Genomic DNA, 15,547 nt, shown 5'->3' with positions numbered 1-15,547 from the left:
AAGAGGTTGAGAGTCTTAAACTCCTGGGATTACAACTTGATAATAAATTCAATTGGGAGCAGCACACCACAGAACTGCAGAAACGCCTTAACAAATCTGTATTTGCAATTCGAGTGTTAGCAGACATAGGTGACATAAAAATGAAAGAGCTTGCATACTTTGCCTACTTTCATTCCATGATGTCATATGGTATAATATTTTGGGGTAACTCTTCAAGTCAAACAAAAGTTTTCAGAGTCCAAAAGCGTGTAATACGTATTATTTGTGGAGTAAATTCACAGACGTCCTGTAGAAACCTTTTCAAAGAACTGGGTATACTAACTACTGCCTCTCAGTATATTTACTGCTTAATGAAATTTGTCCTAAATAATATATCTCTTTTTCCAACAAACAACTCAGTTCATACATACAATACCAGGAATAAAACTGATCTGCACAAGGACTTAAAAGCATATGCTAGTTCAAAAAGGGGTCCACTACTTATCTTCAATAATTTGCCAGCAAACATAAAAAATTAAGTTAAAATAAAGGTCAGTTTAAAAGGAGCCTGAAAGTCTTACTAATGGACAACTCCTCCTACTCCATTGACAAATTTTTTAATAGAAACAAATGATGTATTGTATATATTCATACTATTAGTATTGTTATTTCAGCTTATAATAAAAAAAATTAAAAAAACATTGACATGAAACTTCTTGGCAGATTAAAACTGTGTGCTGGACCGAGACTCGAACTCAGGACCTTTGCCTTTCGCGGGCAAGTGCTCTAACGACTGAGCTACCCAAGCACGACTCATGCCCCGTCCTCACAGCTTTACTTCTGCCAGTATCTCGTCTCCTACCTCCCAAACTTTACAAAAGCTCTCCTGCGAACCATGCAGAACTAGCACTCCTGAAAGAAAGGATATTGCGGAGACATGGCTTAGCCACAGCCTGGGGTATGTTTCCAGAATGATATTTTCACTCTGCAGCAGAGTGTGTGCTGATGTGAAAGAAGTTTCATATCAGCGCACACTCCGCTGCAGAGTGAACATATCATTCTGGAAACATATTGACATGTTCCAAATCCATGAGGATCTCCTCAGCACGGATCTATGGAACAAAAAACTAATCTAATCTAAACCTGGTCTGCAAAATACATACTAAGTGTCATGGACACGAATGGAGGGATGCAGACCTGCATACACCGTGTATAGTGTTTCCATTTCATTATCTACTTTTTCTAATTGTATTCTCATTTTATCAAAAATAACTTTCTTTTTCTCTACAGGAATATAAAAGAAGAGATGAGTCATTTTCTTATTCAGATATTATGCTTAGTGATGTTCCCTCACATTGAATTTCAGTTTTGTTTTTGAAGAGGAACTACAGTTTGCATCCATGTTTTCCTTATAACGAGCCTTATAAGAGTTTGTTATTGTAATTGTTGACAGATCGGAGAAGTATTATTCCTGATCTGGTACAGAGCCATTATACTGTGATTGGATACATGATCCACACTGCAGTCTTATTTCTTGGTTGCAGCATCAGCAGTTTCTGCTAAGAAAATTCATTCTCTACAATTTTTTTTTTAAAATCACACCTCATATATTGCTTCTATATGCATACCCGGCTGCATTAAGTGGGACAACATGCATTGTATCACTATGAACTGCACAAACACAGTGATTCCTACTGGGTAAACTGTGAACTGTGCACTGTGCTTTCATTTCTGGATATACTAAGGCAGTTTTCGCAAGTGCAAGAGATGCATACTGATGGGTCACTGAGCAAAACCGTGTGTGTGCACGATATCAAATTTGAACATTATGAGGACTGTGCTTTCATGTGAATAAGCCTGTAACTGTAACACATCACTCAAACAAACTGTTTCGCAGATGCCACAGAGTAGGACATTGCGTACACAAATATACTCCTTAAATACATCAATTCCACATGTTTCAAACTGTGCACACTCAAACTGCAATCTGACAACATCAGAACCCCGAACATAGCTGTGTCAGTATGAGAGACTTATCATTATCTGGAACAGGTTATGTAATGGAACAGCAGACATTATTTTCAACACAGAATCATCAAATATCAGCACAGAATCATCAAATATCAGCACCGCACATTATCAGCACCGCACATTATCACCACCACATTATCTTGAAATCTTGCAACGACATGAGATGCAGTCAAGGTAGAGAATTTTGACACAGACTGCTACATTCGATCAGGCTCTAAATTGCAAAAAATGCGTTACTTATCACTACAGAAAAGTGATATGTAACTCTGTGTCTAATTTGCCAATGAATGGTCTTCGCGAACTATATGACGACTTAAAATTTTAATGCTTAGAAAAGATCAACTGCTGTGCAAGTATTTGGTATGTTTACAAATGGCAAGTAATCTGGAGAGACGATACGTGTCTTTGAAGTGGGATGACGATTGCGTTAACTACACCAGTTGCAGTACCTGTAGGGCCATTTGTGCAAACTCCATTAATCGTCATCCCAGGTGAGAAAAGCTCATTGGCTGTGGGCCAAGACAAGGAAACATGCCTAAAATGAATAATTCATTTAAAATGTGTGTCCATTCTGTTGTTGTACATCAATCTACCAACTTGACATCTATGTTGAGACAGAGTCAAGTATTTATAGTTGATTGGAGAAGTGTATTATTTATTTACGAAAGTGCAAATTTAAGTGCTATATAATCAGCATCTACCGTAGAATTGGAAGAAGCAGTACGATCTTTCCAGTATCCACAGTCAGGAAGAAATGACAAGGTGAGCTAAATAATATCAAGTAATCACAGCCCACACACAAATTAGTCACCACCACCACCACCACCACCACCCTATCTCAGAATCCTACAATGAGGTTATGTCCAGAAAAAGCAGATAGACTTGAAACATACTGCTAAATAGGACCCGGCTCTCAAATGAAAAAGGAGTGTATTGCTTTCTCTTTAAAATATAATATCATTGCACTTGTAATACTGTCTCAGATCAACAGTAATTTAGATTAGATTTACTTTCATTCCAATTGATACATAGTGACAAGGTCAGAAAAACAGAAATACATGACAAACATTTCCACCTAAAACAAATAAGCTAAGGCACCTTCCACAGGTCCCAAGTGGAATGATGGTCTTTTTTTTATTATTTATTTATTTTTAATGAACACTATATGAAAGGATCATTTTACAACACTCATTTACTATCACATTAATGCACTGAATTTAAAATAACAAAAAATGTTTTTCTAAGGTAATAAACATATAATAGAAAATTCTACTGAGAAATTCATCAATGGAGTAGAAGGAGCTGGCCACCAATAAATCCTTTAGGCTTCTCTCAAACTGAATTTCATTGGTTGTTAAGCTTTTTATGGCTGCTGGCAAGTTATTAAAAATGTATTTTCCTTAATAATGCACACCTTTTTGTACAAGAGTAAGTGACTTTAAATCCTTGTGAAGATTATTCTTATTTCTAGTACTGAGTCCATGAACTGAGCCATTGGTTGGAAAAAGTGATACACTTTTAACGACAAATTTCACTAAGGAATAAATATATTGGGAAGGAGTAGTTTGTATCCCTAGTTTCCTAAACAGGCCTCTGCAGGATATTCTAGAGTTCACACAACATATAACTCTTACTGCAAGTTTTTGTGCCGGGAAAACTTTAGCTAGGCTTGATGAATTACCCCAAAAAATAATCCCTTAATACATTATGGAGTGAAAGTAAGCATAGTATGCTAGCTTTTTCTTTTTTATCCCCTATGCCTGAGAGAATTCGCATTGCAAATAGCAGCTTCAGCAGTTCTGTGGTGTGATTTACACAGTCTAATGAATTAAGTCAGTGTAGATAGCCTTCTCAATATCAGAACCCTTTAGAAATCCGAACTGCGACTTTGACAGTATGTTATTTGAGATAAGACGGTTATTAAGCAGATTGTACATTACTTTTTCTAAAATTTTTGAGAATGCTGGCAAAAGTGAAATTGGACATAAATTTAATGCTATTTCTTTATCTCCTGTCTTAAACAGTGGCTTAACTTCAGCATATTTCAACCATCCAGGAAATATTCCACTGATAAACGACTGGTTACACAGATAGCTTAATATGTTACTTAACTCAGAATCACATTGTGTAACTAACTTTGTTGATACTTCATCATACCCACTAGATGTTTTTGATTTTAAAGCTTTTATGGTGGACATTACTTCTGCTAGGATAGAGGGGGTCAAATTCATATTATGGAAGTTACTTGAAATGTCTGGTCTGAGGTATCCCATGGCAGCGTCTACAGAACCTGACAACCCCATCTTTTCAGTAACAGATATAAAATGTTTGTTAAAAAGTTCTGTAACCAATGTATCATTTACTCTTAATGCCATTTGCCCCTCTTCATATCTGGTTCTACCAGTCTTCTCCTTCACTATATCCCATATTGTCTTTATTTTGTTATCTGATATGACTATCTTTTCCTCGTAATATATTTGCTCTGATGTCCGTATTACAGTCTTCAATATTTTGCAATATTTCTTGTAATGTGCTATAGCATCAACATCAGAACTGTTTCGGATTGACAGATACAGTTTTCTTTTTGTTTTACAAGATACCCCTATTCCTTGAGTAATCCATGGCTTCTTTGTAGACTTTGCTCTAACCTTGAATATAATAGAGGGAAACATTCCACATGGGAAAAATATATCTAAAAACAAAGATGATGTAATTTACCAAACGAAAGCGTTGGTATGTTGATAGAGACACTAACAAACACAAACACACACATAAAATTCGAGCTTTCGCAGCCCACGGTTGCTTCATCACGAAAGAGGGAAAGACGAAAGGGTATGGGTTTCGGGTTTTAAGGGAGAGGGTAAGGAGTCATTCCAATCCCGTAAAACTCATATCCTTTCGTCTTTCCCTCTCCTTCCCTCTTTCCTGATGAAGCAACCGTGAGTTGCGAAAGCTTGAATTTTGTGTGTGTGTTTGTGTTTGTTAGTGTCTCTATCAACATACCAACGCTTTCGTTTGGTAAGTTACATTATCTTTGTTTTTAGATATATTGCTCTAACTTTGGTTAGTTTTGGGAGAAACAGTGTTCAAATAAGGTAAGCACTTTATTAACAAAAGTGTTATATTTTTCATTCACGTCATGAGCACTGTAAACTTCACGCCAGTGAATGTCTCTGAGGAGTGTCCTAAAATAATCAATTTTTGGCTAGAATGAGATTTTCACTCTGCAGCGGAGTGTGCGCTGATATGAAACTTCCTGGCAGATTAAAACTGTGTGCCCGACCGAGACTCGAACTCGGGACCTTTGCCTTTCGCGGGCAAGTGCTCTACCACTGAGCTACCGAAGCACGACTCACGCCCGGTACTCACAGCTTTACTTCTGCCAGTACCTCGTCTCCTACCTTCCAAACTTTACAGAAGCTCTCCTGCGAACCTTGCAGAACTAGCACTCCTGAAAGAAAGGATATTGCGGAGACATGGCTTAGCCACAGCCTGGGGGATGTTTCCAGAATGAGATTTTCACTCTGCAGCGGAGTGTGCGCTGATATGAAACTTCCTGGCAGATTAAAACTGTGTGCCCGACCGAGACTCGAACTCGGGACCTTTGCCTTTCGCGGGCAAGTGCTCTACCACTGAGCTACCGAAGCACGACTCACGCCCGGTACTCACAGCTTTACTTCCGCCAGTACCTCGTCTCCTACCTTCCAAACTTTACAGAAGCTCTCCTGCGAACCTTGCAGAACTAGCACTCCTGAAAGAAAGGATATTGCGGAGACATGGCTTAGCCACAGCCTGGGGGATGTTTCCAGAATGAGATTTTACTCTGCAGCGGAGTGTGCGCTGATATGAAACTTCCTGGCAGATTAAAACTGTGTGCCCGACCGAGACTCGAACTCGGGACCTTTGCCTTTCGCGGGCAAGTGCTCTACCACTGAGCTCCCCCGGGCTGTGGCTAAGCCATGTCTCCGCAATATCCTTTCTTTCAGGAGTGCTAGTTCTGCAAGGTTCGCAGGAGAGCTTCTGTAAAGTTTGGAAGGTAGGAGACGAGGTACTGGCAGAAGTAAAGCTGTGAGTACCGGGCGTGAGTCGTGCTTCGGTAGCTCAGTGGTAGAGCACTTGCCCGCGAAAGGCAAAGGTCCCGAGTTCGAGTCTCGGTCGGGCACACAGTTTTAATCTGCCAGGAAGTTTCATATCAACGCACACTCCGCTGCAGAGTGAAAATCTCATTCTGGAAACATCCCCCAGGCTGTGGCTAAGCCATGTCTCCGCAATATCCTTTCTTTCAGGAGTGCTAGTTCTGCAAGGTTCGCAGGAGAGCTTCTGTAAAGTTTGGAAGGTAGGAGACGAGGTACTGGCAGAAGTAAAGCTGTGAGTACCGGGCGTGAGTCGTGCTTCGGTAGCTCAGTGGTAGAGCACTTGCCCGCGAAAGGCAAAGGTCCCGAGTTCGAGTCTCGGTCGGGCACACAGTTTTAATCTGCCAGGAAGTTTCATATCAGCGCACACTCCGCTGCAGAGTGAAAATCTCATTCTGGAAACATCCCCCAGGCTGTGGCTAAGCCATGTCTCCGCAATATCCTTTCTTTCAGGAGTGCTAGTTCTGCAAGGTTCGCAGGAGAGCTTCTGTAAAGTTTGGAAGGTAGGAGACGAGGTACTGGCAGAAGTAAAGCTGTGAGTACCGGGCGTGAGTCGTGCTTCGGTAGCTCAGTGGTAGAGCACTTGCCCGCGAAAGGCAAAGGTCCCGAGTTCGAGTCTCGGTCGGGCACACAGTTTTAATCTGCCAGGAAGTTTCAATTTTTGGCTAATTTATTACCCTCTTGAGTTCAGATTTAACAGATTTTATAGCCTGTTCAGTATTAACATTTAACAGAAGGAACTGCATGTCATGGTCTGACAGGCCATTGACTACTGATTTCGTAATATAGTTTTGTTCATTGAACTTTTCTACAAAGATATTATCAATGGCTGTTTCTGAGCAATTGGCTACCCTAGTGAGGAACTTTACAGTGGGAATTAAGGTGGATGATAGTGTTACTAACTCAAATACATTCTTACTGGGAGAGTCTTTAAGGATATCTACACTGAAGTCACCAGCAACCACTATTTCTTAGTTTTTGGTTGTTAAATGGGCCAGTACAGCTTCAAGGTGGTTTATGAACAGATTAAAGTTACCTGCAGGTGCTAAGGATTGTTTATGAAATTCTACTTCTGTTGCACTTGCTTCCATATGCTAAGTTCTATACAAGTAGTCACATGATGTTCAGAGAGACAGATTATGTCAGCCGGGTTTGAGGACTCGAATTTATCTATACAGATAATAAATTCACTAATTTTATTTCTTAGTCCTCGAATATTTTGATGCAATGAATATAGCCGACATTTAACACTGACTGAGTTAAAATTGGGTAGAGTTGAAATTTCTGCTGATTGTTGAAAATTCTTAACCAAGAGCTGTTTATGCTGAAGTAATAAGCTAGAACTATGTTTTTTGGTTTCTTTCTCAAACTGAAGGTTTTTAGTTTCTTTCTGTCCTCCCTACCCTAAAAAAGGGTCTTTTCTGAATCCTATAACCAGTTATTTTATCACTCATGACAATGCCTCCCCCCTTTAACTTTCCTGTCCCACAATGTGCCACACTATTAACATACAAAATGTAGTGTTTCTTCCTCGTCCCTTCCAATGACTTTTCTGAGAATTTGTAACACAGCAGTCACACATTCTCTCATCCATTCACTGCATTTAACAAGTTTCGCAGATTCTGATTACTCATGCAATAATTTAAATTTCGAAGTGGGCAGATTTGGAAACCACTATTATACAGCATGCACACAAACCTATCAAAAACGTACTTCATGGTCAGAGTCCACATCTGCCCCCGAAATGTCTCTCAGCTTAAAATGTGGTTCTGAAATTCCTGTCTTGCCATTATAGAATCAATCTTCCAGTGTCTCAAGGTCTTTTCCATGTATACAACCTTCTTAGACCAAGTTTTAGTGATGATTAAATTATGCTCTGCACAAAATTCTACTAGGCAGCTCCCTCTTCATCACCTCCCCCCCCCCCCCCCCCCCCCAAATACTCTCACACTATTTTTCATTCTCTTCCTTTCTCAGTTATTGAATTCCAGTCCCCCATCACAATTAAATGTTCCCCTCCCTTAACTAAGTGAATAATTTCTTTTATCTTGTCATATATTCTTTAAATCTGTTAATCATCTGCAGAGCTAGTTGGCATACAAACGTTTACTGTTATGTGGGTGTTGGCTTTGTGTCTATCTTGGCTACAGTAATTCATTCACTATTCTATTCATAGTAGGTAATTTCTTATCTGTTATTAGACTTACTCATCTCTGCCCCTACTTGGTTTACTAGCCTTTACTCACCTGACGGATGTCCTTGTCTTCCTGCCACTGCACTTCAATAATTCCCACTACACCTAATTTTGACCAATCCATTTCACTTTTTAAACCCACCTACCCAATTAAAGGAGCTATCATTCTACACTCCAATCTGTACAACGTAATTTTCATTGATATGATATTCTCCTGGGTATTCCTTGCCCCGAAGATCTAAATGGGGACTATTTTACCTCCAGAATATTTTACCCAAAAGGATACCGTCATCAATTAAGCACATAGAAGAGTTTCATGCCCTCTGAAAAATTAATGGTTGTAGATTCCCCTCACTTTCAACTGTACCAACATAACAAGTCCATGTTGCAAAGCCAGTCCAGTGAGTCATCCACTGAGGCACTCAACCCCCCCCCCCCCCCCCCCCCCCTGGACGTAAATAACCTAAGTTGGTTTGTGTTTCTTTCTTTAGCTAAAATAAGACTGAGATGCATAAATAACCAGAAAACGCCGAATAATCAGTTAATTATTCTTTATCAAACTTTTATAATAAAATCAAATCTAACTTAGCATTATTTTTACAGTCAAGTTTACCTGCTCTGAGAATCCATTCTATGATATTTGTAAGAATTAGGTCTAGCACAGCAGATTTGGTCTGCAAAGTCATTGACAGTTCATTTTGTTTTGCTGCTGTATGGTCCTCTTTCTTCTGCATTTTGTAACAACTGCGAAGATTGACTAGCAGTAACATCAAAGTCCCTGAGCTAAGGTTTGCTAGTTTTGCTGTTGGTTGAGAAGAAGTAACCTGTGGAAAATTCAGATGCCAAAGATGAAATGTAAGATTAAGCCTCTCCAAAATACAAATTTGTTTGCCTACATATTACCTACTTCATACACATATGGACTAGTGGAGACTCTCATCCCTAAATGTAAGAAAGCAGCTCATACGACCAAGTGCGTATCATTAGTTTCCAGGAGCAGTGTACTACAACTGATTAAATGAACTAACATAATAAAATATCACACCACCTGTTAGTGTAGTGCACTAACAAAAAATAATGAACAGGGTAGAAAGGTCTACGTTCTTGGATGTGCATATCAAAGCAAACTTAAAATGTGAAAAAGCCTCCTAAAACATTTACTTTTGGCATAAGAATAAGTACCACCTTGGGACATATAAACACACACACACACACACACACACACACACACACATACACACACCTACCATGTGGACGGGACTATATTTTGGCAGGTGGACTGGGATGAGAGGCTGTGTTGGATGTGGTGGATAGAAAGAAAAAGAGCCAGGAAGAGGGAGAAGGGATTTACAGAATCGGTATATGCTGAGAGGATTTTAAATTATCAAATTTCAGAGAATGTATAGCTTTGCATTACACAGTACTTTAACAATGATAAGTACCCGCACATCTCCTGTGGCTTCTTGGAACATGTTAAACAGATGGTTTAAAGAACCAGTAACAGAGATAGATTTAAACTGCAACTGAAATTCACCAAGGGAAAAATTTATATAGAACGCATCAGAAAACTGCATTAGTTGAGGCAGGTTTAGTTTTCTTCAATTCTACTTAAATATTGCTTTCCAATACCTCTTACCATTCTCAAAATGTTTCAAATAACTTACCTCCACCCTGTGAACTTCCTACATGCCCCTCTCTCACTAATAGCAACAAAATAATTACAAAGCACAAACTTAACTTATAATGAAGTATTAGTTTTATGAATACAAATGTTTTGGTGACCAAATACATTCTACGTACAGGGTGTATATGCGGGGAAGGAAAAAAAATTCCCGGATTTCCCAGTTAAAAATACAATTTCTCCCGGGTTAAAACACGCTTTTTCCATTTTAAGTGACAGTATACTTTTCCTTATCAATCCTTTGAATGGTTATGGTTTCACATACGGGTGTAGAATTTTGCGGCACTTTAGAAAACGAAACTCAGAGAAAAAGACACGTTTTGGCAATGTTTTTGATGTGCAGCAACATGTACGCTGTGTATTTTTGTATTACAAAAGTATACATTGGAATTCCACCAAACACCTCATGTTACTTTGAGAACGATTGAAATAGAGGTTGCGATGCGCTTTTGTAAGCCAGTTATAGCTCATGTCACTTGATCTCTCCAGCAGATGACAGCGGATATTCAGAGCATAGGAGACGTGATATAGTCAGCCAACAGCAACATCACTGTTAAGTAGCACAAACACACAAACAGGGAAAGTTAATAGCTTAAATTAATATACATAGTGTTGCTACAAGAAAAGAAAAGCTTTCACATATAATATTGGTCCCTGAAGTTATAAAGCAGCAAGAGAAGCTAAGCTTTCGCATATAATGTTAATCTTTTTAGCATGTGTTACACTTTTAAGATATATCTCACAACTGTGCCAGTAAAATTTTTACTAATGACATAAATGTCTGTTCTTCAGGGTTCGAAATTCTTCTGAATGGCTCGTCATCAAGGAGTTGATTTTTAAATGAGAGTCAAACGCTCTGTGATTTTAGAAATTCATGGTACATACTCGCACATAGTTCAACTTACGTAAAAGGATATTTTCAAACCACCATTCGCAATATTTTCCCGCGACCTGTTAGAAATAAGTTCGTTCCAGCAGTTGCCAGAGAGCGCAGATAACAGGCGACACCGCGCTTATGCAGCTATCATGACGTAGGAAGCCCGTATGTACGTACGTGTAAGACATTGAAAGATCATACGTTATGTCCTAAATGAAATAAGACATCAAAGGATACTCAAACGAAGTAAGACATCAGAGGATACTACAAGAGCATCGGAATTTCGTTAACCATACTAAAATGTGCGCATTTAAAGTGCATACTTAAAGTGCACATTCGTGTGTCCAGATTCCCAATGAAGTAGACCTCGACCTGATGTTAGGCTTTTCAGTGTGGATACAGGATGTAAATTTTCTTGGAGCACCAGTACTGTATTATATCATGTTTGGTTCATTATTATGGCATAATGGCATACGTGCTAGGAGACGAAAACGGACACTTGGAATGCAGTGAACAGTTGAAACTAGCCAGTAATGTGAAATTAAACATTTCGTTTCAAATACATTGACTGCCTCTGCGGAAAATGGCAATAAAAGTCAAATTTCTTTAGCAAACAGACAAAAATAACTTCATTGTTCCACAAGGCGATTAATGCTTGGCTGTCAGAAAGGTGGAAATAAAATAAAATCTGAAACTAATGATAGTTTGGCCTTCCGTAATTATGTGAATGTATTTAACTCGCTTCATAGCTTCCGGCCACAGATATCCATTTTGTTTTCATTTGACGTGAGAATAAACGAAGGGGAAATAGCAAAATCACTAAATGTAAACACGAGTCACGTGGAGACTACCCACTATAACTCAGACTGCTCTGCACATCAGCCCTGGATCTACGATATTTGCGAACCGGGCCAATACTAAAAAAAAAATCGAATTTTCAAAAGTATGTTCATGTTGCAGCGCACATCTTTCTGAAAAGTCTGAAACACAAAACATGTGTGTTAGAGGAAATGTAAGACATATTATTTGGTCTTAAGTGTGCCAAAGTGCAGTGCCACGCCTCTTCATAAAGCATTCTTCTACTGCACGTCACTGTAAAGAAAGGACACATATCTTCAATCCTTAGCTCCTTTCGTCTCTAATCTTGCTACAGCTTTACATGGCATGCTTTCCTTTCTGCGAAAGAATCTATTACCTCATCAAAGTTCGTCAAACTTTTGCAACATGAAAAATCGAAATGTTGTTATCTAATACTGAAAAAGCTGTTAACACAAATAATACCTGAGACTGGCGTGGTTTCTAGATCTGATTATGTCTATTTTGTCACTGTCTGCTAGACAAAACAAAATGGGCCTTTCTAATATTGCAGCAATTTTGTAACACACACCAAATAAACGAGACTGTTTTGGCACAAATGGCCATTTTTATAACACGGCAGAATATAATTCACGAAGTACCAATACCAAATGCCTATTAGGCCAACTACAAGCAAAAAGCTTCATGTTAGGCAATAGTTTCACATTTCATTCATACGCACCAGTTTCTCAAGCATGAGATGGAAAAGTAGTATCACGAAATTTTTATATAAATTTGGAATCGTCTTATTCTTCCATAATTCGTGTGATGTCCCCGGTTTTTCTTCTTCCTCGTTCTAACAATCTTGTCATCACCAATTCTGTAGCTATTCCTGCTTTTGTCAAAATTTGTTCGCCGATAAACTTCACTAACCCTGCCAGAATCAGAGGTTTAGTTATCCCGCGACTGTTTCCCGGTTAGGCGTTATTACGTGTTCGTCACACGGTTTCCGCGTTACTTCCAGAATAGAACTGAAGCGGCTGCTAGCCGGGGACTGTACAACATCAATACATTTATGGAGGAAACATCTGTTTTAAAGCTTACTATAAACAGTTTTCTAATCAGTAGAACACAATAATTACAATTTAAAAAGTGCCTACATCTAATACATCTAACATTAGGGAATGACTGGCAAGAGCAGGGGAAAGAAATGCAGTAAAAGAAGAAGGGGTAGCATTGACAGATGAATTACTGAAGGCAGCAGAGCATAAAGTTGGTAAAAAGATGAGGGCTAGTAGAAATCGTTGGGCAACAGAAGAGATATTGATTTTAATTGATGAAAGAAGAAAATAAAAAAATGCAGTAAATAAAGCAGGTGAAAAGGAATGAAAACGTCTCAAAAATGAGACTGACAGAAATTGCAAAATGGCTAAGCTGGGATGGCTAGAGGACAAATGTAAGTTTATAGAAGCATGTATCCCTAGGGGGTAAGATAGATACTGCCTACAGGAAAATTAGAGAGGCCTTTGGAGAAAAGAGAACCACCTGTATGAATATCAAGAGCTGACGGAAAACCCATCCTAAGTAAAGAAGGGAAAGCAGAAAGGTGGAAGGAGTATATAGTGGGTCTACACAAGAATGATGTACTTGAGGGCAATATTATAGAGATGGAAGAGGATGTAGATGAAGCTGAAATGGGAGATATGATACTGTGTGAAGGATCTGACAGAGCACTTGAAAGACCTAAGTCAAAACAAGGCCCCAGGAGTAGACAACATTTCATTAGAACTACTAATAGCCTTGGGAGAGCCAGCCGTGACAAAACTCTTCCATCTGGTGAGCAAAATGTATGAGATAGGTGAAATACCCTCAGACTTCAAGAAGAATATAATTATTCCAGTCCCAAAGAAAGCAGGTGTTGACAGGTGTGAAAATTACTGAACTATCAGTTTAATAAATCATGGTTGCCAAATACTAATACTAATTTTTTACAGACGAATGGAAAAACTGGTAGAAGCCAACCTCAGGCTAAGTCATTTTGGATTCTGAAAAATGTTGCAACACACGAGGCAATACTGATCCTACGACTTATCTTAGAAGATGTACAGGGCTATTACAAATGATTGAAGCGATTTCATAAATTCACTGTAGCTCCATTCATTGACATATGGTCGCGACACACTACGGATACGTAGAAAAACTCAAAGTTTTGTTCGGCTGAAGCCACACTTCAGGTTTCTGCCGCCAGAGCGCTCAAGAGCGCAGTGAGACAAAATGGCAACATGAGCCGAGAAAGTGTATGTCGTGCTTGAAATGCACTCTCATCAGTCAGTCATAACAGTGCAACGACACTTCAGGACGAAGTTCAACAAACATCCACCAACTGCTAACTCCATTCGGCGATGGTATGTGCAGTTTAAAGCTTCTGGATGCCTCTGCAAGGGGAAATCAACGGGTCGGCCTGCAGTGAGCGAAGAAACGGTTGAACGCATGCGGGCAAGTTTCACGCGTAGCCCGCGGAAGTCGACGAATAAAGCAAGCAGGGAGCTAAACGTACCACAGCCGACGGTTTGGAAAATCTTACGGAAAAGGCTAAAGCAGAAGCCTTACCGTTTACAATTGCTACAAGCCCTGACACCCGATGACAAAGTCAAACGCTTTGAATTTTCGGCGCGGTTGCAACAGCTCATGGAAGAGGATGCGTTCAGTGCGAAACTTGTTTTCAGTGATGAAGCAACATTTCTTCTTAATGATGAAGTGAACAGACACAATGCGCGAATCTGGGCGGTAGAGAATCCTCACACATTCGTGCAGCAAATTCGCAATTCACCAAAAGTTAACATGTTTAAAGTTTACGGCCCCTTTTTCTTCGGCGAAAAAAACGTTACAGGACACATGTATCTGGACATGCTGGAAAATTGGCTCATGCCACAACTGGAGACCGACAGCGCCAACTTCATCTTTCAACAGGATGGTGCTCCACCGCATTTCCATCATGATGTTCGGCATTTCTTAAACAGGAGATTGGAAAACCGATGGATCGGTCGTGGTGGAGATCATGATCAGCAATTCATGTCATGGCCTCCACACTCTCCCGACTTAACCCCATGCGATTTCTTTCTGTGAGGTTATGTGAAAGATTCAGTGTTTAAACCTCCTCTACCTAGGAACGTGCCAGAACTGCGAGCTTGCCTCAACGATGCTTTCGAACTCATTGATGGGGACATGCTGCGCCGAGTGTGGGAGGAACTTGATTATCAGCTTGATGTCTAAAGAGGCACATATCGAACATTTGTGAATGCCTAAAAAAAACTTTTTGAGTTTTTGTATGTGTGTGCAAAGCATTGTGAAAATATCTCAAATAATAAAGTTATTGTAGAGCTGTGAAATCGCTTCAATCATTTGTAATAACCCTGTATTAAGGATACGCAAACATATGTTTTTAGCATTTGTAGACTTTGAGAAAGCTTTTGACAATTTCGACTGGAATACTCTCAAATTCTGAAGGTGGCAGGGGTCAAATACAGGGAGCGAAAGGCTATTTACAATTTGAACAGAAACCAGACGGCATTTATAAGGGTCGAGGGGCATGAACGGAAGCAGTGGTTGGGAAGGGAGTGCGACAGGGTTGTAGCCTATCCCTGATGTTATTCAATCTGTATATTGAGCAAGCAGTGAAGGAAACAAAAGAAAAATTGAAAGCAGGAATTAAAATCCATGGAGAAGAAATAAAAATTTTTGAGGTTTGCCAATGACATTGTAATTCTGTGAGAGACAGCAAAGGACCTGGAAGAGCAGTTGAATGGAATGGATGGTGTCTTGAAAAGAGGATATAAGAAAAAAATCAACAAAAACGA

At 39.4% G+C, this 15,547-nt stretch overlaps 1 protein-coding gene across 1 annotated transcript in view; it reads right to left on the bottom strand.

Annotated features, from left to right (window-relative positions):
• The window catches only part of LOC126481044 (nuclear pore complex protein Nup205), a 313,396-nt gene that overhangs the window by 61,241 nt on the left and 236,608 nt on the right, over positions 1–15,547 (bottom strand). The window contains exon 24 of the mRNA XM_050104525.1: positions 8,951–9,161. Coding sequence (XP_049960482.1) covers positions 8,951–9,161 — 211 coding nt within the window. The remainder of the gene's footprint in view (positions 1–8,950; positions 9,162–15,547) is intronic.

This window comes from Schistocerca serialis, chromosome 5, assembly GCF_023864345.2.
Source record: "Schistocerca serialis cubense isolate TAMUIC-IGC-003099 chromosome 5, iqSchSeri2.2, whole genome shotgun sequence".
NCBI classification, from domain to species: Eukaryota; Metazoa; Arthropoda; class Insecta; order Orthoptera; family Acrididae; genus Schistocerca; species Schistocerca serialis.
This window is presented reverse-complemented; position numbering and strand designations above follow the sequence as displayed.